Source organism: Eptesicus fuscus, chromosome 4, assembly GCF_027574615.1.
Source record: "Eptesicus fuscus isolate TK198812 chromosome 4, DD_ASM_mEF_20220401, whole genome shotgun sequence".
NCBI lineage: Eukaryota > Metazoa > Chordata > Mammalia > Chiroptera > Vespertilionidae > Eptesicus > Eptesicus fuscus.
This window is the reverse complement of record NC_072476.1, coordinates 98,045,987-98,067,151: the sequence shown is the minus strand read 5'-3', so window position 1 is coordinate 98,067,151 and position 21,165 is coordinate 98,045,987. Positions and strand designations below refer to the sequence as shown.

The window sequence follows — 21,165 nt, the reverse complement described above, 5'->3', positions numbered from 1 at the left end:
TTGTCTCTGGGATTGACTCGGGGCCCTGCGTGGGGTTTTGTTCATTGACTCCCAGAAGCCGGGGTTCCCCAGGGAAGGTCGTTCTCTTTTGGATCGGCCGCGATTCTTGCTGGGTTTCAGGAAAGGAGGCTTGGGTTCTGCTTCTGCAGACTTACACTCTGAACCGGGCCCAGGCTTTGTCTGGGGTAATGCCTGGGAGAGACCCTTCCATTTTGTTCAGGAGTCGAAAAGAAAGCCCCCAGCCACCTGGGGATTTTGTTGTCTGGCGTGCCAGCCTGGCTCCGTTTTTATGCCCCCCACTTAGGCACGCAGACGTCTATCTTTATGCCCAGCCAGTGCTCACTCTCCCTGGACCTTGCATCGTGGTCGGAGGAGGGTTACTAGGAAGCGGGGCTCTCATCGCTCCCTGGGGTGCAGAGCACTGGGAGCGGCCTCCTGTCCCGTCCTCACCCAGTTTGCTCCTGGCTTCTCCCCCTTTCTCCTCTCATGCATGTTTGCATTGGTATTATCTCATGGCGCTGACTTCGACTTGCCCAGCCCATGCATCCTTCATAAACTCCCTTTCATCATATTAAGGGACCTTTTATCACCCATCCAGAAGCACCGAGCTCTGTGCTGACCCAGAATGCCCGGGACCGCTGAGCCCTCACCCCTCCGGTCAGGGCAGCGGGCGTGTGCACCAGGAGTGCGTTGGCAGTTTCAGGCTGAAGACGGTGCTGTGCTGCTCATGGCTGAGCAGTTCCCCTTTGATTTCTGCTCTCATGCCTGAAACTGGATCCCATTTTACGTTCGGAGTGGTGCCTTCTGACATTCCACCTGCCAGTTGCCATTGAAACTACCTGCTTCTGCTCCTGGCTCGCAGCTGGGAGCTGTGGCTTTTGTACTTCCCACACCACCTTACGAATGATCATCTTAGTCATAGACAAGAGTAGATGCCAAGAGCAGTAGCTTCTGTTTATAAACTGCTTGTAGTAATTGACTCTCAAACTGGCTTTGCCAGTTAGGGAAGACCTATATGGTAACATGAGCCCATTTCATAGATGAGAAAACTGAGGGTAGAGAGCTCCAAAGGATTTCTCAAGGCCACCCACAGCCTGTGTGTTGTGAGCAGGTTTGTAGCCTGTGTAAGACTGTACACTGGAGAGTGGTTGCCCCTAGAGCAAACCCCAAATCTCGGGTCCCAATTCTACCACCCACAGAATCAACTGGAAGCTCAGTCCTTCCCTGGGATTCGCCCCTCCCCCGCAATGAGTTCCTCTAGGAGTCCTCTGGTGGGGTCTCCCCTCCCCAGTTAGTGAGGAAGGGGCTTTTTTGGGGGGTTTCTCCCAGCAGAGCAAGGTTCCTCCTTTAGGCTCCACCCAGCACCGTTTGTGGGAAGGGCATAACTGGGTCAGATTCAGGCAGACACAGGATCCAGTTTTTATCACAGTTTTCTCCCCAGAACTCCCTGTGTCTCCCTAGCCCAGCCTTCTCTGTGGTCCTGGTCCCTGGCCCAGGCCTGTGCACACCTGCAGCCACTTGTGGGCTGGATTCAAGTTCTCTTCCATGAAGTGGGCCTGGCTACAGCTCAGAGGGCCTCTAGGGGGCAGCGTTGCCTGAGTCCGGCTGCCTGAGGAGCCGAGGCTGTGGGCACAGTTCTCTTACTCATAGAGTCCACGCCGCAGAGAACTTGGTTAGAAGGAAACTCTTGCTGCCAAGCAGAGATTTATCTTTTATTGTAAATTAACAGCTAGCACAGAAGTTCAGGTTTCTTTTCTTCACATTCAGGTTGTTTTGGGTAAAAATTTTTCAGGCCTCCGGGAGACCTTTTCTCATTGCTCTGTGCAGAGGTTATTTTAGGAGGCAGAGGTACCATTTTCAAAGCTTAAACAATAGGCTTTGCCTGAATCCTGTTGCATTACGAATGCATCGGTTCATTTAAAATTGACATCAGAAGGACTTTTCTCTGAGACTTTGTTGAATGAGAACATTTCTGTTGGACCAGACAGAAACATTCTAAAGGGGAAAGGACCTTTGGGCAATTGAACATCATGGATTTAGAGGTAACCTCGCCCCTCCTACCTCGGATTCCCCCTCTTCCCCTGCCTGATCCCAGCACGGTCCCTGCGGGCTCCTGCACAGCTGCGCTCTACTGGGCGGGCACGTTCCACCGTGGACATGTGTTGAAATGTCCAGGATGTGGAGGGAATAAGCTAGTTCCTTAAACAAGGTTACCAGGAGGGAAGGAAAAGGCCTCACGCCTGGCACGTCCCCTGGGAGCCAGGGGAAGTGATTTCTATAGAAGCCCAGACATCCCAGCAGCTGTCCTCGCGCCGTCCTATTTTTAGGTGTGAAAGATTAAAATGTTGGATGGTGGTAAGTTGACCAGACTGTGACATATTTTGAATAATTGGCAGCAACCTGGATACGTTTTGAAAAATATCTAGAGAAAGAAGGCTTTTAAAACATTGTGAGTCTTACTATTAGAACTTTCCTTGCAAGAACAAAACTCATAGTGGTGGTTAACATTTACTTACCTCTTCACTCCGGGTACATGACCCTACCTCACCTTCCCCGTGGCCTGTGAGACAGGCATTATTACCAGGCCCGTCTTATAGAAGAATAAGCTGACACCTGGATCCAGGTAAGGAACGGACCCGCGGTCACACCGTAGGAAACGTTAAGTCAGGATTCGAACTCCAGCAGTCTGACCTCAGAACCCATGCTCCTCACTGTTATTCCAGGTTCCCTCTCATGAGAAGTGTGTCGGTTTAATTACTTGGGGATAAAAGACGACCTCGTCTGTGGTGGCCGTGGCGTCACGGGAGCACAGCGTGCCTCAAGAGGGGTTTGCACCCCTCTCCTCTTCACAGTGTGTAGAAGCAAGACTTGTTCAACTGGTTCTGTCCTTAAATGGTACTTAATGGTAGTCGTGTGCAATGGGAGTATTTGCTGGAGAAGAGGAATTCTGCAGACACCTCCACCCGCCCCGCATCCTGTCCCACAGGCGGGGTCACACTGGGTCAGCGAGGAGACCTGACCCAGCTGTTTGAATGGGGGGAGGGGACTTGGGGCAGCTGTGTGGGAGGGTGTGTCTCATCCGGGGCCTGCAGACTCCTACCAGCTGTCTTCATTAATGTTGCTTTGCTGATACTGCCGTGTTCTTCTAGTGGGCTTTTAAAAACTTGCATTTCTGTGTGTCTGCTCAACGAATTTCATTTCTACTAATGTTATGAGATGCTAGCTTTTAAAAGCACAGTGTCACTAAAACTAGAGGCTGCAATGGCTGCAGCGTGTGGTCTGATGTGCCTGCCAGACCCTCCTCCTGTGGTGCAGTCAGTATTCGGGGTAGCGTTGGCTCCTTTACCTTCCTTCTCGTCGATACTAATGTTAGATCACGTGAGAGAAGAGCGCTCTTTTTTGGATGTACATTTGCTTAAATCATTCAACTCCCCTGGATGAGCATAGCATGCTGAGGGAGCGCTATTCCTAAAGACTCAGCAGCTTACTGCGCTGGCTCCCTCCATCCATTCCCTAAGGGTCCTCCATTGTCTGCCATCACTCAGCCGCGGGGGCTGTCTCAGGCCGGTGTGCTCAGGGCCCTCTGTCCCTGGGCTCCCCCACAGTGACGGGGTTGGGCGGCAGCCTTGGACAGCACGTGGATTAAGGTGGAACACAGTTGAGACTTTGAAAGAAGGGAGTGAAGTAAGTGGTTTGTTGTTGTTTTTCTTTTTTGGCAGAAGAAAAACAGTTGCAAAGGCCTACTTTTTCATGTGTCCATCCTAGGACAGTGTCCATTCTTGCTATCCGAGGGTGGGAGGGCGTGACGTCCAAGGGCTGCCGAAAAGGCGCTCTCTGCTGGGAGCCCGTGAATTTAAGAGATGCTTTAACAAAGCGTTGGCTCCGGGCCTAAGAGGCCACTGCGTTTCCTTGCTACACCAAGGACCCTCAGTGTGTCAACCGTCCTCAAGAAATCACTACGATGGCCAAAAATGGGGGGTGGGGTGGGGTGCGGGAGTGCATTTCTCAGAGAAACACGTGCAGTTCACTGCATGTCATACCTCAGCAAAACCGTTCCAAAAGGAAGGGTTTGGAAACAAGAAGCCCAATGCACACACTTGCTTTGGCAAGTGCACTTGTGCTGTTTCAGCCCCCAAGGCCGTGCGGCTGGGCAGTGTGTCCCGTAGCTCAGGCAGCCGCTGTCACCCACACGTGTAAGGTAGGTGCTGGAGGTGATTCTCGCATCCCTGGGGAAGCAGGGAGCATTTTCCCCTCACACAAACCATCTCCACGCCCAGGGCCCGTTTGGGTTAATTTACTGTCTTTCCGGCTCACTGAGCGGCTCCCCGAGACCTGGAGCGGCTCCCCGGAAGCGGGCGGAGTGCTCTGCTCCCACCAGACCAAAGCCAGAGGTCTTACCCACCCCGGTCCCGGACGCAGTGTTCGTGGTGGTGGCAGTGAGGGCTTGCAAGGGGTTTCGGGATGCCCACTCCTTCGTGGAAGGACTGTGATCGTGACCTTGGCCTGGCTGGGCATGGTACCTAGTCGTGCCACATCCCATCTCCTGCCAGGCCTGGGGATGCATTATTCCACCACGCTCGACACTTCCTTCTTTTCTGAGGGCTGCAAAGCACCCATGTCTGTGCAGCGGTTTAATAATGAACACAGACTGCAGTGCCCTTGCTGGCAGTAAAGTAAAAGCCATCCAGGACGCGCGAGAGAAGGCCGTCCGGTGTGGCGGGTGTTGGAGGGGTCCTTTCTGATTTCTGTTGCACCCAGGGTGAGCGTGGCAGGCTGGGAAGAGCCACTTCCCGGCCCTGTCTCTCTTCTGTGGTCGTCCCCTTCGGCTCTCTGCCTGTTCACTTTCTCACCTCGCAGCGGTCACGGGCTGCGTTTTTCTGCCTCCTCTCTGCTGGCTGCTGGACTGTTTGGGATACTTCTCCTCCTTCCCACTTCCCCGGGCAGGCTGCCCCGCTCGTGGCCCTCCAGCCCCTCGCTGTCGCGCCCGGGCCGCCCGGGCGGTGACGCCGGCCTCCGTCTCCCTCCAGCTGTGGACATGGCTGGAGGAGCTGCAGAAGGAGCTGCTGGACGACGTGTACGCCGAGTCGGTGGAGGCCGTGCAGGACCTCATCAAGCGGTTCGGCCAGCAGCAGCAGACGACCCTGCAAGTGACCGTCAACGTGATCAAGGAAGGGGAGGACCTCATCCAGCAGCTGAGGTGGGCCCGCCCCCCTCCCGCCTGAGCACCGGCCCTTTGAAACCCTGCCAGCGTTTCCCCTTCCCCTCGCTTTTGGGAACAATTGCCCATAATTCTCTGTCCAACGGGGTAGAGAACAAATAACGTCTGTGAGTGTAAGGCAGAGTAGCATCTTCCTTTCTCTTTTCTCTTTCCCCCTTACATGTTTTCTCTGTAAGTTTTCTCATTACAGCATTGACTAATAAACCTTCCCAGAATTCAGCTTTTATTAATATTCCCTCTTCACACTTACTTAGTAATTATTGAAATTTTACTTAAACCTCCTAGGACCGTGTCCTCCAGGCCCCGGGTGACCTGTCCCTCTAGAATGTGGTGGGGTGTCCCCTTCTCAAAGTTGAGGCCCAGGCAGGCCCGGCCCGGGTGACACCTGCCCCTCAGGGGCCCCTGCTGGCAGGAAGTCGGGGACCGTGCTGGGGCTGGAAGCATCGCAGGGACCGTTTACATAAATGAAGTCTCCCAGCTGCCCCTCAGAGGCCAGTGTATTGAATCGTTGGTGATAACTTCACCTGATGTTCGCTCTGTGAAGTCAGGCAAACGCTGCTCGATAGAGGCTTCACTGATGCATTAAAGTTTAACCCCTCATGACTAATATAACCACCGTTCATAGTAAACAGGTATCATCTATTCTGTCTACTTAAGGAGGAAATGGCTAGAGTGATACCTGCTGAATGGCCTTACGAGATCATTAGATTCTGTGAGAGCGACTGAGAGGCGGGAGAGGCTCCGTGCACCCTCGGGTCTGGACGCTGCTCCAGGAGGAAGCCGCTGTTGTTCTGCGGGAGGGGCGGCCGTCCTTTCTGAGACAGGCAGCCCGCTTCCTGCCGCTCTCTTCCCGCCAGGTCCCGAGCCGCCGGATCTGGGATCTGACAATGTGCGACTTGCTCCTCCAATTCCTGTTTGTCTCTTTGAAATCCCGTTTCCCTCTCTGCTCCCTCCCAGGGACTCGGCCATCTCCAACAACAAGACCCCCCACAACAGCTCCATCAGCCACATCGAGACGGTGCTGCAGCAGCTGGACGAGGCGCAGGCCCAGATGGAGGAGCTGTTCCAGGAGCGCAAGATCAAGCTGGACCTCTTCCTGCAGCTGCGCATCTTCGAGAGGGACGCCATCGACGTGAGTGCCCGCCCGCCCCGCCCTGTGTCCTTCCCTGGGCCTGGGCCTCTGCCAGGAGGAGAGAGGAAGGGAACTGGGGGCTGGGACTCCGCTCCTCTGTCTGAAGTTGGAGCTGGTGGAGGCAGCGGGCACAGCAGGGCCCGCGTTGCACACAGGATAGAGCAAGGCCAGTGTGGAGGGGTGAGGGCAGAGCTGCTGGGACAGGCCCCTCTGGCCCTCTTGGGTTCTCATCCACTGGGTCCCATGCAGCTCTCCCTGACCTGGAAGCAGGGGCACAAGCTCAAGGCAGGGGTCCTCCCTCCTTCCCTTCCCCTCCCCCTTCTGCTCTGTCCGAGACTGGGAACCCGCTGGGCCTGCGGTGAGAGCATCTTAGGGATTTCCCCCACAGAAGGGTTCTCAGATGGTCTGTCATTCTTACTTAACATCCGACTTTGACTCCTTATGTGTGACTGGGAGAAAGAAGTTCAGGTTTCTTTCCTTTTTTTTCACCAGAAGGAGGTGGTTCTCCATTCTGTACCTGGGAAGGGCTTTTGTTTGAACTTGATGAAGTGCAGGCAGAAGGAAGTGCGATTGGATGACACTGCGTGTGTCTGTGAAACGTGATGAAAGGAACCGAAGCTCACCTCAGCGGGGAGGCCGGTTTCCAGGGGCTGGTGGTAGTGACGGCCACCCGGGAGGTCCCCAGACCGCCCCCCAGGATGCATGGAGGAGGCTCTCCCCATATCGGTCACTTGTCCTGGGTTAGAGCAGTGCTGTGAGAGCACGTGGGCCCAGACCCCAAGTGTGCCAAAGGCAGGGGGAGGCAGGCCTTGGTGTGGACCCCAAGTGCTGCCAAAGGCAGGGGGAGGCAGGCCTTGGTGTGGACCCCAAGTGCTGCCAAAGGCAGGGGGAGGCAGGGCTCAGTGTCGACTGCCGTGGTTACCTTCGCCTGAAGTGGGCCTTCTGAGCTGCCCTAGGCCTGTCTGTGGGCCCGCTCTGAGGGGCGTGTGGTGCAGGGGCCAGGCTAGGCCCTGGGCAGGCCTTTTGTGGGGCCCGTTGGTTGGCTGCTTGTCTGAACTTCCATCAATGGTTTCCTAAAGGGAAAACCTCCTTGGCCATGTTCATTATCATCTGTTAATGGCAAGAAAGGTATTGAACCCTACACACATCTCTGAAAAAAACAGCAACAACCTGCTCTCTGAGTCTTAAATCCACTCGGAGCCACGTGGTTTGGAGCCTCGTGGTTTGGAGCCACGTGGAGAACGGCGCCTGGCCTCAGCGGCCAGGCCTGCCCCGCCAGCCTGCAGCCTGTGCGGGCAGGACCCCGCAGGCAGCCTGCTTTCCTCTCTGACCTCTGCTTTAGAGGAATCGCTTTTGTAAATGTGGCTGCTTATTAAATAGTTTCAGTTAAAGCAACGCAAAGCGATCAGAAGTATTATTTGAAGTTTCTCCTTCCAGGACCTTTGGCTCTTTGGGGGGCAAATTGGCTTCACTTGTCTTAATGATACTTTAAAGGGGGAAATAATTCATTGTATTTCTACTCTCACTGAACCAGTGTTTTAAATGGAGGTCGGAACCCCAAACGATTTCCCCCACTGAAGCCCGGAGTCCCGCGTGGCTCAGTGAGGCCAGGCTGCGGCCGGGCGGTGATGCCTGAGCCCGGGAAACGGGGCCTGCAGTGCAGTCACGGCGCGAGGACACAGTTTAACATCGTTCAGCACGTCGGGGCCTTAGAACCATCTTTCTCTCGAATGATCCTGAAATGTAAGATCCGAGCAGTTTAGGTTTCAGCTGGGATTTTCTCTCTGATCTGGGAGAATGCCTCATCTGACTACCCATAGGAAGCATGCAGTTATATTGTTGGTGGAAATTCATCTGTTACTTGGTTAATTTTTTTAAATCCCCCATATCGCCCTAGCTGGTTTGGCTCAATGGATAGAGCGTCAGCCTGCAGACTGAAGGGTTCCAGGTTCGATTCCGGCCAAGGGCACATGCCTGGGTTGCGGGCTCGATCCCCAGTAGAGGGGGCGTGTAGGAGGCAGCCAGTCAATGATTCTTCTCATCATTGATGTTTCTATCTCTCTCTCTCTCTCCCTTCCTCTCTGAAATGAATAAAATATATTTTTTAAATCCCCCATATATCTGTATTTCAGTTGGAGTAGCATTTCCATCTCTGAAAAGTGGATGGAGATTTTCTCTGCCTTAGACTACTGCGATTTCAGCTTCCAGGTGTACCAAGTAAAATCTGCTCTATTGCTTGAAAAACAAAATAATTACCGTAGCATCCTGTGACAGGTTAGGTACGGGAAACAGTCATCATTAAACTATATGTGTGTTTAGGAAGAAAAATTTAGACTTAATAAAAATTCTGCAATACATTTAAAAAAGTTGTTTCAAAGCTATTTCTCCAAAGAATTCATATTCAAAAATGACTTCCACTTTCATCAGCTTTGTTTTTGGCACAGATTTCTTTTCTTGGCTCGGATGGTTAACCAGCTAGAATGCTAAACTGCGGGTGGGATTTTCCTCATGATCCTTTGATCACAGGTATGCCAGGGTCTCTATGCCAGGCGAGCGTTTTCAGATCCGCTGGTCTGCGCACATTGATCGGTGTTTAATGCCCGTTGCTTGATGTCACCTGAGACTGATGGTGTCTCCTCCGTGAGGCCATTCCCGAGTCTGTCTCACCACACACCGTGTCTTCTCCCTCAGCGCCAGAAAACAAATACACATTAAGAAAGAATCCCCTTAGAGGAGAGATAAAAGTTAAAGATATGGTCAATTTTTCCTTCATAACAATATTTTCCCATAAACCAGTGGCTTTTTGGTTTATGTCTAATTTGGCATTGTTTAAATTTATTGATTTATTAATAAGTATAACTTAATAGGTTAATATACATATTGTATACGGACCTCTGTAATAAAAGAATAAATCGAGAAGACTTGTGCAACGTGTTTGCAGAAGCCATAAGTTTTTTATTATTTCCCATCTCCTAGCCCAGTGGTCAGCAAACTCATTAGTCAATAGAGCCAAATATCAACAGTACAACAATTGAAATTTCTTTTGAGCGCCAAAATTTTTAAACTTAAACTATATAGGTAGGTACATTGTTATTAACTTAATTAGGGTACTCCTAAGCTGGCCTTTGCTAAAAACTCAAGGGGCCAAAGAGCCACATGTGGCTCGCGAGCCGCAGTTTGCCGACCACTGTCCTAGCCGGAGTCGGTGTACACTCTCCTGTTCACAGATTTCCAAACTAATTCACTTACTGCTCATGTGGAGAAAGCGAATTAGGATCGATGGGAGATGTGTTTCCATTGAAGTGTATTGTGTGATATTCTTCCACAAGATTTTTTTCCTCCCTTTTGGATTTTATCATTTTACTCTTAATTTCTAAAAAGTATATAATGAAAGTTTTACATGAAGGTGGTGAGGACAGTATGGTGAACTGCCTGTCCCCGAATCCAACGCGACCCTTGCCCTCTTTGCTTCAGTCCCTTTTTTGTTTTTGTTGTGCTGTAGCATTTTAGAGAAAAAGGTTGTCGGCGTGTCATTTCACTCCTACAGACTTCCCTAAAAAATGAGGCCATTTTCTTCCATGACCACAACTCACTAATCACCTCAGCAGTCTAGCAGTCACCCTGGTTGTCTTCTCCTGCTCGGCTGTTCAGAGTCCGCGGTACCTCAGTTAGGGCTGCACGGGGTCTGCTCCTGCCCTAGCCGCTCCATCTATTCATCTACAGTGGTCTCTCTGTCCGCCCTTTCTGCCTCCATGCCCCCACTTGTGGAAATAACTTCATCAGTTGTCAGGTCCCACATTCTGCATTTGCTCACTTGATTTCTTCCAAGTTGTGCACCTGTTTTTCTTTCCCCGGTACTTCCTGTACACACAGCAGTTAGAGGTGAAGACCTAATTGGAATCGGGGTCTGTGTCTGTGCAAGAATGCTGCACAGGTGGCACATCACAGCTCCTCCTGCCGGAGGGCTTGTCCCTCTGACCCGCCTTCGGGGAAGCTACAGTGGGTCTGTGGGTTTAGGAGGCGGCAGCCCGATCCTTCCATTGTTCGTTCCCCATCAGCCTTCCTCATGGCTTACTATGCAGTGATGATCATTACCCAGTTTACTAGAATCTAAAAAGTCCTATATAATAAAACCCTAATATGCAAATTGACCAAACGGTGGAATGACCAGTCCCTATGGGAATGACCAGTCCATAGGGAATGACCAGTCCCTGTGACGCACACTGACCACCAGGAGACAGACGCTCAATGCAGGAGACTGCCCCCTGGTGGTCAGTGCGTTCCCACAGGGGGAGCTCTGCTCGGCCAGCAGCCGGGCTCACGGCTGGCGAGCACAGTGGTGGTGGCGAGAACCTCTCCCGCCTCCACGGCAGCGCTAAGGACCCCTCGGGTGATGTCCGACTGCAAGAAGGCGCAGGTCAGGCTGAAAGAAACACCACCTCCCCCCCCCCCCCCCCCCCAGTGCACAAATGTCGTGCACTGGGCCTCTAGTAATTAGAATAAAATGTTCCGATTTTATTATGCTTTCTACATTTAATAGCTAGATTTATCCAGAAAGGGGAATTTTCCTTCACTGTTATATATGCTTACATAATTTTCTACGATAGTTCACAGTTTTTAGGCTAAAGATTAGTTCCCTGACTACCTCTAATCGGAACCAAAGAGTTTTTCATTTAATTTTTGGCTTCTAGCTCTTCTTTTTAAACATCACTAGGAACTCATGGATTTTTGTTTATTTTATATATTCTATTCAATGGTGGTCATTTTTATATTTGTTTGGTGTCTAATTGTCCCATCATTGGGCAGTGCGAGACCCTTCAGTTGGCTTTTGTGTCCTTCTGACACGATCCCATGGTCTCTTCCTTCCTTACCGGGCATGGAAGCTAACAGATACTTACTTTTAAGTCTTGATCCTAAAGAGAGACTTTCCTCTGTCAGATCATCTCAGACCTTGAGTCTTGGAACGATGAGCTTTCTCAGCAAATGAATGACTTTGACACGGAAGACCTCACAATAGCGGAACAGCGCCTCCAGCACCACGCGGACAAAGCCCTGACCATGAACAACCTGACCTTCGATGTCATCCACCAAGGGCAGGACCTCCTGCAGTACGTCAATGAAGTGCAGGCCTCCGGTAAGGAGTGCGCTCCCCTCTGCGTCCGCGGTGGGCTCCTCGTGTCCTGGGGGAGCTCATCCAGGTTACCGCAGTGTGATGCCTGCAGGGTTCAGGCCGCCCCTATGGTAGAGATGTTATAGATGCTCTTTAAAAGAAAACATTCTGCTTCCCTGCCCCTCCCTTCCCCCCCACAGCCCCCCCCCCACATAATACAATAACATTACGGTCAGTGCAGTTACCCTTAACATTCTTAGATGTTATTATAAGTAGCATGAACTTTAATTTTGTAAATGATCTATTGTAGCTTTCTGAGTGAAATGTAAATCCCTACAAAATATTTTCCCATTCTTAGTACTTTTTAAATTTATACTTTACCAGCAGATGGCACTATGGGCTCAAAAATGTAGAGAGAGAAGAGGCTATGGAAAAAACTTAGCAACAACCTGAATATGCCATTACTCTTTTACACAAGTCATATTCTTAAATGCTTCCTGAAATGTAAACTAGATGTACAGCAGGTACCAACAAAAACAAGCCAAAGTTCTCATTTATAAAGGATGACATATTTCATGGTTATTGTAGGAGAAGTGGACTGATAGGAGACGGGCTCAGTGTGGTGGGCGGGACATTATTACTTTGGCTTGACCACGTCAAATACGTTCTCTGGGACACCTCACATGCTGCCAGGCAGGTGTCACACTGCCCTGCGCTGGGCCCTCCCTGCACGTGGCCTTCAGCATGACGGCCCGGCCCCCGCTGGGAGGTGATTCACACAGACCTGCGTGCAACCTTAAGAACAAATTGAAATGCGAGTTGAATTCTAGGGTCTCCCTTTGGTGTCTGCAGGCGTGGAGCTGCTTTGCGATAGAGACGTGGACATGGCTACGCGGGTCCAGGACTTGTTGGAGTTTCTTCACGAAAAGCAGCAGGAGCTGGACTTGGCCGCAGAGCAGCATCGGAAGCACCTGGAGCAGTGTGTGCAGCTGCGCCACCTGCAGGCGGAGGTGAAGCAGGTAAGCACGTGCTGGCCCAGAGCCAGTGACGGGCACGTGGAGCGGGGCTGTAATTCGGACCTGGACGCCTTGGAACCGTTGGCCCTGGTCAGAGCACAGCTGCCCTGGTGCATAACCTGACACCCACCCTAATGCAGCCACATCGAGTGTAGAAATTGAGCCACTGCCTGGACAGCTGTGTGTTCACGCTGTGGTGGGAACGGCTTCGCTGCCCTGCCGGTACCACACTCGAGAGGAACATCCATGTCGCTTGTTTTGTTATTGCTATTCTCTTGCTTAAAATCCTGTGTGCTTTGCTTCCTGGTCTAAATGACCATGTGGTTTTACTGCCAAATACACTGTTATGAGTCCGGACTGGACCACAGCTGTGTAAGGGTCGAGTTCTCTTGTATCGTCTATACGGCCACATCCTGGATACATGGCAAAATAAAGTGGGACACTTAGAAGAGATTGCTCTGTGGCTCCGTGCCAGTGGGATTCCATGCATACATATATTCAGCCTATAGGTGGTGTTTTATCTCATGAGAAGGGATGCTGGCTTGATGCAGGGACAGTGCGGCTTGCTGGTAGATGCACAGAAAACACGTGTTAGTTTGATCCGAGGGGATTTAAGTGTCTCTAGACCAGGGGTGGGGAGTATCCAGCCCACGAGCCGTATGAGGCCCACGAAGTCATTTGGTCTGTTCCCGCCAGGGCATTAGGGGTGAGTTAATGAAATGTTTGACCAAATATAGAGGCCAAATTTTAAGTTGATAATATTGTATGGCCCGCGAATGATGTTATAAATCTCCACATGGCCCTTGGCAGAGAAAAGGTTCCCCACCCCTGCTCTCGACCATGAGCACGGTGTGGTGCACAAGAGGGCAGCACTCCATTAAAGCAGACGTATTATTAAACAGACGTCTTTAAAAGAGCACCTGTTGTAATGAGATAAAGTGTGTGGACTGTCTTTTAAAGACCAGTTAATGAAGTGCTCCTTCTGGCCAAACATGAAGCAATTCCCCTAAAAAATACAGGGACAGACTGACATATTCTTTAGGAATCGCATTTGCCTAACGAGTAACAGAGTCCAACACCACATAACCAGTAAGCGGTTGCCCGTGGTGTATTAGCTGAGATCTTGGTGGAAAGTGGCCCTTTGCTCATGGTCCAAATGGTGTTGTAGCCCCAGCCGTCACCTCCACAGTCCAGGCATCAGGAAGGGAAAATGTAACAAGAAAGAGGCAAAACATGTACCAGAAAAATATTTTCACAAAATCCCCCAGAGGCGACGGCTTTGACCTCAGTGGCTAGAATGATGTCATCTCTGTAACCAAGCTGTCACAGGGGCTGAGAGGTGGTTTTATTTTAAGCTGTCCCCAAAAGTTGGGGTTTTCTGAGTAAAGGAGACAAGGAAAATAGGTATCAGGTAGGAATGAGCTGTCTCTGCCACAAATAACTCTCCGGAGAGACCGTCCACAGCCGCTGGCTTCGGCTGTCACAGGGGCTTCTCTTCGTGTGTGAAGTTGAGGAGCCCATGGTTTGCCTCTGAGCATAGAGCACAGCTTTGTTCATACTTCAGTTATTGTGCCACTTAATACTGATGCTAAAATGGAAAATTTTATTACTGGTATGAAATAGTTCCCTTACCAAGCAGTTTACCAATTTTGCATTTTCATTAGGACTGAAAGAACGAGGAAAAAAATATATATTTTATATATACACACACACACACACATATATGTATATATAATTTATTTATTTTTTTATTTTATTTTTTTTAATTAGAGAATTCTTTGTGGCCGTCGGTTTTGGGACATGTGGTCCCCAACCTGTTTTGGCCTGTGGACTAATAACCATCCTCTGGACCCTCTACTTTTTCAGCTCCCATTTGCAACTAAAAAATAACAGAATCCGTTTAACAGTGCAGCACTTACAGTCCCACACTCCCAACGCGTCTCAGGCTGTGGGCAGGAGGGTCACAAGGAAACCAGCTCCATGTGGCTGATGTGAGCCGCTCGGTCACCTTGCTGCTTGGATCGCGTCACTGCTGGCCCACGGGCTGCCCGGGAAGGGCCGCGCTTGGATAACCTGTGGACCGTTTCAGGTGCTGGGCTGGATCCGCAACGGCGAGTCGATGCTGAACGCCGGGCTCATCACGGCCAGCTCGCTGCAGGAGGCGGAGCAGCTGCAGCGGGAGCACGAGCAGTTCCAGCACGCCATCGAGGTAGGGCGCTGGCTGCCTTGAGCGGGGTCTTTCCCCCGGAAGGCAGGCCTGCTTCGTCCCTCATGTGGCACTGACCCTGGAAGCCAAAATGGGGTTCCACAGGACCCCAAACGGCAATGCTTACAAGCCTACAGTGTGTCACAGGAGAAGGCTTCGGCCTGGCCCTACGGAGGAGCGAGGCAGTACATGCTGGCCGGGCAGCCTCACGGCAGAGGGTCCCCAAGGCCAGGGGGTCCCGGGGTCCTGCTGAGGTGGACCTTCTGGGTCAGGAATGCCTGGCACCAGGTACCCCGAGTTGGCAGCTCGGCTGAGGCGTTTTATATTTTGCCGGTCTCATGGGCACGTGCCTGCTATAGTAGTATAAGCAGCCTCGGCAAATCAGAGTACTCTGGGCGGCTCACCAAGACCAGGCACAGATCACACTTCACTGCTGCCGGCGGGTGACCCAGTGCTGTCCACAAAAAACCCCTGCGCCCTGGGGAAGGGCGTTACTCACCCAGTGTCTCGGTCTTGAGTGGTCAGTGCCACCTAGGATGTTAGCAAAATGGCTCGGCCGTTTCAGGCCTGCCCAAGTTCACCCTCAAAGGAGGTAGATGGTTATTTTTAGGTTTGAGGGGCAGTTACAATTGTGCCAGGTGGTCTCAAGGTAAAGCCAAAGGTGGAAGAGCATTTGATTACAGAGAACTTGTCTTCTGCTCTCTTTACATCCATACTGTCAGCCAGAGAAGGGAGCCACAGCATTCACCATTAAGTGGTGCCTTAGATTGGTTTATTTTCAACTACTCAGTGCCAGTGGACACACATGAACACTTCTTGAAGCCCAGACTCCGGGCGTCTTTTGAAAATTGTACACTGTGCCAGGGATTTCCAGTAATCACATTGTCCGTGCACATCACTGTGTGGTGTTGGGACTCTATCGGGGACCGTGTCTTATGGAATCATTAGCTCCTTTTCAGGTCAAAGACAAAATGTTGGTGTTGTTAATAAATGAAAACAAAGAAAGGAATCTGAGTCCACAGAGACCCATGCCCTCCCCTACCCAGAAGTCATTTCTTCACTGAGGCCCTGGCCTCGGCGCCTCCCGAGCCTTCCCGGAGGACACCGAGCAGGAGGTCTCCTGGATGGTCGTGTTAGGTTCATAGATTCATCCCGGCGTGGACCTCCAGGGAAAGCAGTTGGTTTGGCCTTAGCTGTTCTTTTCTTTCTTTTTTTGTAAATCAATAGTTCTTGAGAACATTCTACTCTCGTCCAAAGTTCAAGTTGGAAATGAAAATAAAAAGCCTTCACTGTGGCCACCTTTTCCCCACTTGTTCCTTTGCCTGTAGCTGCTATTATAAGAAGGATCAATAGGAATAATACACTTGGACTATTTCAACGGCTTTTCTAGAATATTGGCTGTTAAAGGTTTCTCCTGCTCTTTCTCAGGCCGAGACCCCACCACGGAGGCCTGGAAAGTCTTAATGCATTTCATCCTTCATTAGCTCATTTAAACAGAAGCAGTCGTTGCTAGGCATGAAAACTTTTTTTTAACTGAACTACCTGCTGTGTTTTTAGAAGTGTCCTGATGAGTATTAACTGAGGCGGTTTCTATGAAAGCAAGCAGCACGGAGGGCCGCGGCGTTCCCAGCACCTCTCCGGGAAATGCGTGGCACCCTGTTAAGTACGCCCTCCCTTTCCTCTCCTTAGAAAACACACCAGAGCGCGCTGCAGGTGCAGCAGAAGGCAGAGGCCATGCTGCAGGCCAACCACTACGACATGGACATGATCCGGGACTGCGCCGAGAAGGTGGCCTCGCACTGGCAGCAGCTCATGCTCAAGATGGAAGACCGCCTGAAGCTCGTGAACGCGTCCGTCGCCTTCTACAAAACCTCGGAGCAGGTAGGGAGGGGGGCCCAGTCCCTCAGCTCCCGACTGGCATGTTGTTTTGGGCTCGATTTGATTGAACAACTCAATCATTAACTCGTCAGTCATCGCTGAACCAGCCATTCCAAGTCCAGCAGAGAAGAGAAGCATTCTTAGACGTGACACCACTTGTGCTCACCGTAGGCATCACAGCGTAATAGGCTGGGAAGTGGCTGAGAAACACCCCTTTTCCTGTCACTTAAGTATACGGCCTGAAACGTGTCTGAGGGAGACAGGAAACTCAGCTTTTGTTTTGTCCTTGTTCGGAAAGGCCTGCACTTGCAATCCTGTGTTAGATAGAGCCGTGGTTCCAGTGGTTTGGTCCTCGGGCCGCTTTGAAAATGCTCCCCACAGATGCCAGCCAGTGCCCTCAGATGCTGGGGTCCCTCTGAGCTGGAACTGTCTCCTGCCCACAGGTCTGCAGTGTCCTCGAGAGCCTGGAGCAGGAGTACAAGAGAGAAGAGGACTGGTGTGGAGGAGCCGACAAACTGGGCCCCAATTCCGAGACGGATCACGTCACCCCGATGATCAGCAAGCACCTTGAACAAAAGGAAGCGTTCCTGAAGGTACGAGCGCTTCCTGGGGGGCCATGCCTCGCTGAGCAGTGTACACAGATCCAGCAGGGTCACCTGAGGACGGCCCTGAGGTGGGACTATGGTCAGAGACCCGCACACACCCTGCAGGCCAGGCGCGCTGCCGTCACCACTCCCACCTCATGGGACAGTGATCGGGGTAGCATCCCATCAGCAATAGGTCCGCCGTTCAGAGATAATCTTAAAAATGTTTTTGTTATTTACACTGTCTTATATTCATATACCACAGTCATTTATGTGCTTCAAAGCAATTACACTGGAAACGGTGGCCAAGGTGTTTAGCAACACGGGCATTGACTGTTTCCACGTTGCATTCTTTCACTCTTGGACCAGATTTCCTGAGGTTCTTGTTGCCACGCAGACCTGTTGAAAATAGGGGTGATGTTTATTTTTCCTTGTTGCTTTATTAAGTTTAGTTGTTCTCATTGCATCAGCATTCTGACTCCTCTGACACTATTTCCTGTTATATTTAATAATTTGTTTCATTTCTGAAGGTGATGGACTATCCTGACAGGGGGAGTTATTGTTTCGTTTGGGAGAGAAATTGTAACTCTGAAAATTCTTAGCTGGTGTACTTACTTTGAGCTCCCCCCGCCCCAGTCACTAATTGTAGCTATTTCAGACAGGACCCGAGAGCCTGTGTGCCTGCTTGTGCTGCTGTTTATGTTTATGAAATGCCAGTCCCTGTTAAGTGTTTTGAGTTGAATTATAATTTACCTCCCCTTCTCTGAGTTAGTATAAAACAACATTGAATGCTACTTGATTATATTAATTAAGAAAGATCTTTAGGTGAAATGATAAAACAGGCCTGTTCAGATTCCTTTGTTCACTAGAATTCTGTAGTGCTTTTGCATTGGATGTCTTTAAACATTTTGTGGTGTAAGCTTAAAGATGTGTACAAAATAAAGATGAATCGTATGCATCTCACCCAGGTTCAGTGATTACCAGCCTACGGGCATGTGCCCATCCTCACTGGATTGTTTTAAATTCCAGATATTACATCATTTTATTTGCAAATACTTTAGTAAGTATCTACACATTAAATTATACTTTTCTAAAACAACCACAGTACCATGACCAAATCTCAAAAATTAATGGTAACTTATTTCATGTAGAATCAAAGGGTTCAAATTTCTCTGATTATCTCACAAATATCTTTTGATCAAGATCCAAAAAAGTCCAAATATTGGTTTGATTTGTATGTCTCTATGTCTCTCTTCATCTAAATGCCACCCTTCCTTTCATTACCATTTATTAATTGAAGAAATAAGTTATTCATACTGTGGTGTTTCCCGCTTTCCAGATTTGCGTCATTGTATCTTATGGAGTCATTTAGCACCATCCAGGATTCTCTAAATTTCTGTTAGTTAGGTTGAGAGCCCTGAGTGTGTGCATGCGTGAGTGTACTTGGCACACCCCGTGGCTGGTGCTCGCACTTCCCAGGTGTTACATCAGGAGCCACATAAGGTCCACTTCTTCCTATCTCTGCAATATGAGAATTTGTCAGTGCTTCAAACATGGCGCTTCCAGCTCATCCATTCTGCTCTTCCCCACCAGCCTCTCACCTCGTGGGTTTAGTAGCCAGTGGTAATATTGTTCCTTAGCAGTTGCAAAACGGTGGTATTCTGTCATTCTTTCCTCCTCGATTAGCTAGAATTAGTAAGTACCCCTGAGCTATTTTATTAATCTAAAATAGAGTCCGTGCAGAGAAGGCATGGTAAATGCTTGACTCTTTCCCTTTGCTTACCATTTTCAGAATAATGAGCTGTTCCCTTAGCAACTTCTACATACACTTAATTTGTTTTTTTCTTGTTGTTTTATTACTATTTCTTTACCATCATCCTGGATTGTAATGTATCTGGTATGCTTCAATCCATTGGAGTCATTTATCTTTATATTCAAGTTGTCCCCTAGGGGGAGCCCTTTCAGGCCAGGTGGTACAGATGTCCTTTGGATGTGATTCCAGCAGTTTCACCAGCTTCCTTGGTATTTGGTATGACAGCTTATTTTAGACTTTCAGTAGAGACTCATGGTATATTTCTTAATTAAAAAAAAAAAAAATTTCTCTAGCTCCCATCTACAGGAAAGGCCTAGAAACAATGACCAACCCAATAACGTTCTGCACTCCTCACGCCCTGATTGTGGTCTCAGTACCATTTAACACAGAAAGGCCGAGCTCTTTGAAGAGAAGATTAATTCCAGATCTGGGACAGGAACTGTGCAAGATATTTCCTCTTCACATATAACTAATGTGGGGGGTTTTCTTAACTGCTTTGATTTTATATTTGTTTCCTTTTCCCCTTACTTAACTCTTTTTTTTCTTTTTTATGCCTCACCTGAGAATATTTTTTCCATTGATTTTTAGACAGAGTGGGGGGGAGGGAGAGGGAGGAGAGAGAAAGAAAGAGAGAGAAAAAAACATTGATGTGAAAGAGACACATCGATTGGTTGCCTCCCGCTCATGCTCTGACCCATGCTGGGGGTTGAATCTGCAACTGAGGTATGTGCCCTTGAGAGGGAATTGAACCTGCGACCCTTTGGTCCGTGGGCCGACGTTCTAACTAACCACTGAGCAACCCGGCCAGGGCACTCTGGTTTTTTAATACATTAATGAAATTACTTATTTGGTTTTGTGGGGGCTAAAACAAGTAATAATACTTTTCCTGCCATCTTCTAAGTTTTTCTGGCTGGACTAATAATCAAATTAACAGAGACAAATTAACAGGAGAAAATAAAAATTTAATATGTGTGCATGGGGAATTCACCTAGGCAGGATAAATCCATGAAAATTTCAAAGCGAGTGAGGCAGTGTTGGATATATAAGACATTTTTGGACAAAGGAGCAAGAAGGGGGAGTAGGGTATTAGCTTTCAGAAGTGAGAATGGGCGGAATAACCCGCAGGCAGATCCTTCCTGGGGACTCGGCCTCTTGTTTGCCATAGTTCATTCAGATTTGACGAAGGGGGGAACATCCCAAGATCTCCTCCTGAAGCAGGTTTCTCTGTCTGGATCTCTTGGGCAGGAAAGCGGGGAGGGTCAAAGGTTCTTCCTGAGTCTTTGTTTTCTTATAATCAGCCTCACATCAGTCTTCCAAAAAAGCATCTTGAGGGGTGCAGAATTTCGGTCCCTTCCATTTATGAACACAAGTTGGCCAGGTGAACATTTTCGGTAAAGATGTGAGTGAGAACCACCTGATGTTGTCGTCCATATGGACTCAATATGTCTGCATAAGTCGGATCAACAGCGCATTGCTCCCTTGTGCCTAGGCTTGCACGCTCGCCAGGAGGAATGCGGACGTCTTCCTGAAGTACCTGCACAGGAACAGCGTGAGCATGCCGGGCATGGTGACGCACGTCAAGGCCCCTGAGCAGCAAGTGAAAAGTGAGTCAGCCTGGAGGTGTGACTGACAGCGAGGGGTTGGGCGGGGGCGGGGGCTGGATGAGATTATCTGGAAACCCTATCCCAGGCTTCACTTTAAGGTCCATTTCACAGTATTAAAGCTCTTACTCATTATCTTACCTTAGTAACAAAATATTAAATATACAGGTAGTCCTATATAATAAAAGCCTAATATGCTAAGTGTCCTACTGTTCGTTCGACCCTTCGAACAGTCACTGACGTGCACTGACCACCAGGGGGCAGACGCTCAGACCGGTAGGTTAGCTTGCTGCTGTGGTCTGGCTGATCAGGACTGGGCAAGATGGGCCAGACATGCCCTGGAGCCCTTCCGCGGTCCCTCCCCAGCCGGCCAGCCCCAGTTGGTCCTGATTGGGACTGGGCGAGAAGAGCTGGACACACCCTGGACGAATCCATGCACCGGGCCAGTTTCAGCCGGATCTCCGCAGGCCAGGCCGAGGGACCCCACCGGTGCACGAATCCATGCACCGGGCCTCTAGTTTATTCAATAAAGTTGAAGAATATACACAGGGAGAAAAGACATAATTCAGGGTGATACATTGACTGTTTTGTTAAAGTAAGTAAAAAT

General features: G+C 49.8%; 1 protein-coding gene across 1 annotated transcript in view; it reads left to right on the top strand.

Moving 5' to 3' along the window:
- Positions 1-21,165, top strand: part of TRIO (trio Rho guanine nucleotide exchange factor) — a 305,380-nt gene that overhangs the window by 174,563 nt on the left and 109,652 nt on the right. The window contains exons 12-19 of the mRNA XM_054715266.1: positions 5,028-5,197; positions 6,176-6,350; positions 11,289-11,484; positions 12,313-12,479; positions 14,566-14,685; positions 16,372-16,563; positions 17,004-17,153; positions 20,447-20,561. Of these exons, the coding sequence (XP_054571241.1) occupies positions 5,028-5,197; positions 6,176-6,350; positions 11,289-11,484; positions 12,313-12,479; positions 14,566-14,685; positions 16,372-16,563; positions 17,004-17,153; positions 20,447-20,561 (1,285 nt within the window). The remainder of the gene's footprint in view (positions 1-5,027; positions 5,198-6,175; positions 6,351-11,288; positions 11,485-12,312; positions 12,480-14,565; positions 14,686-16,371; positions 16,564-17,003; positions 17,154-20,446; positions 20,562-21,165) is intronic.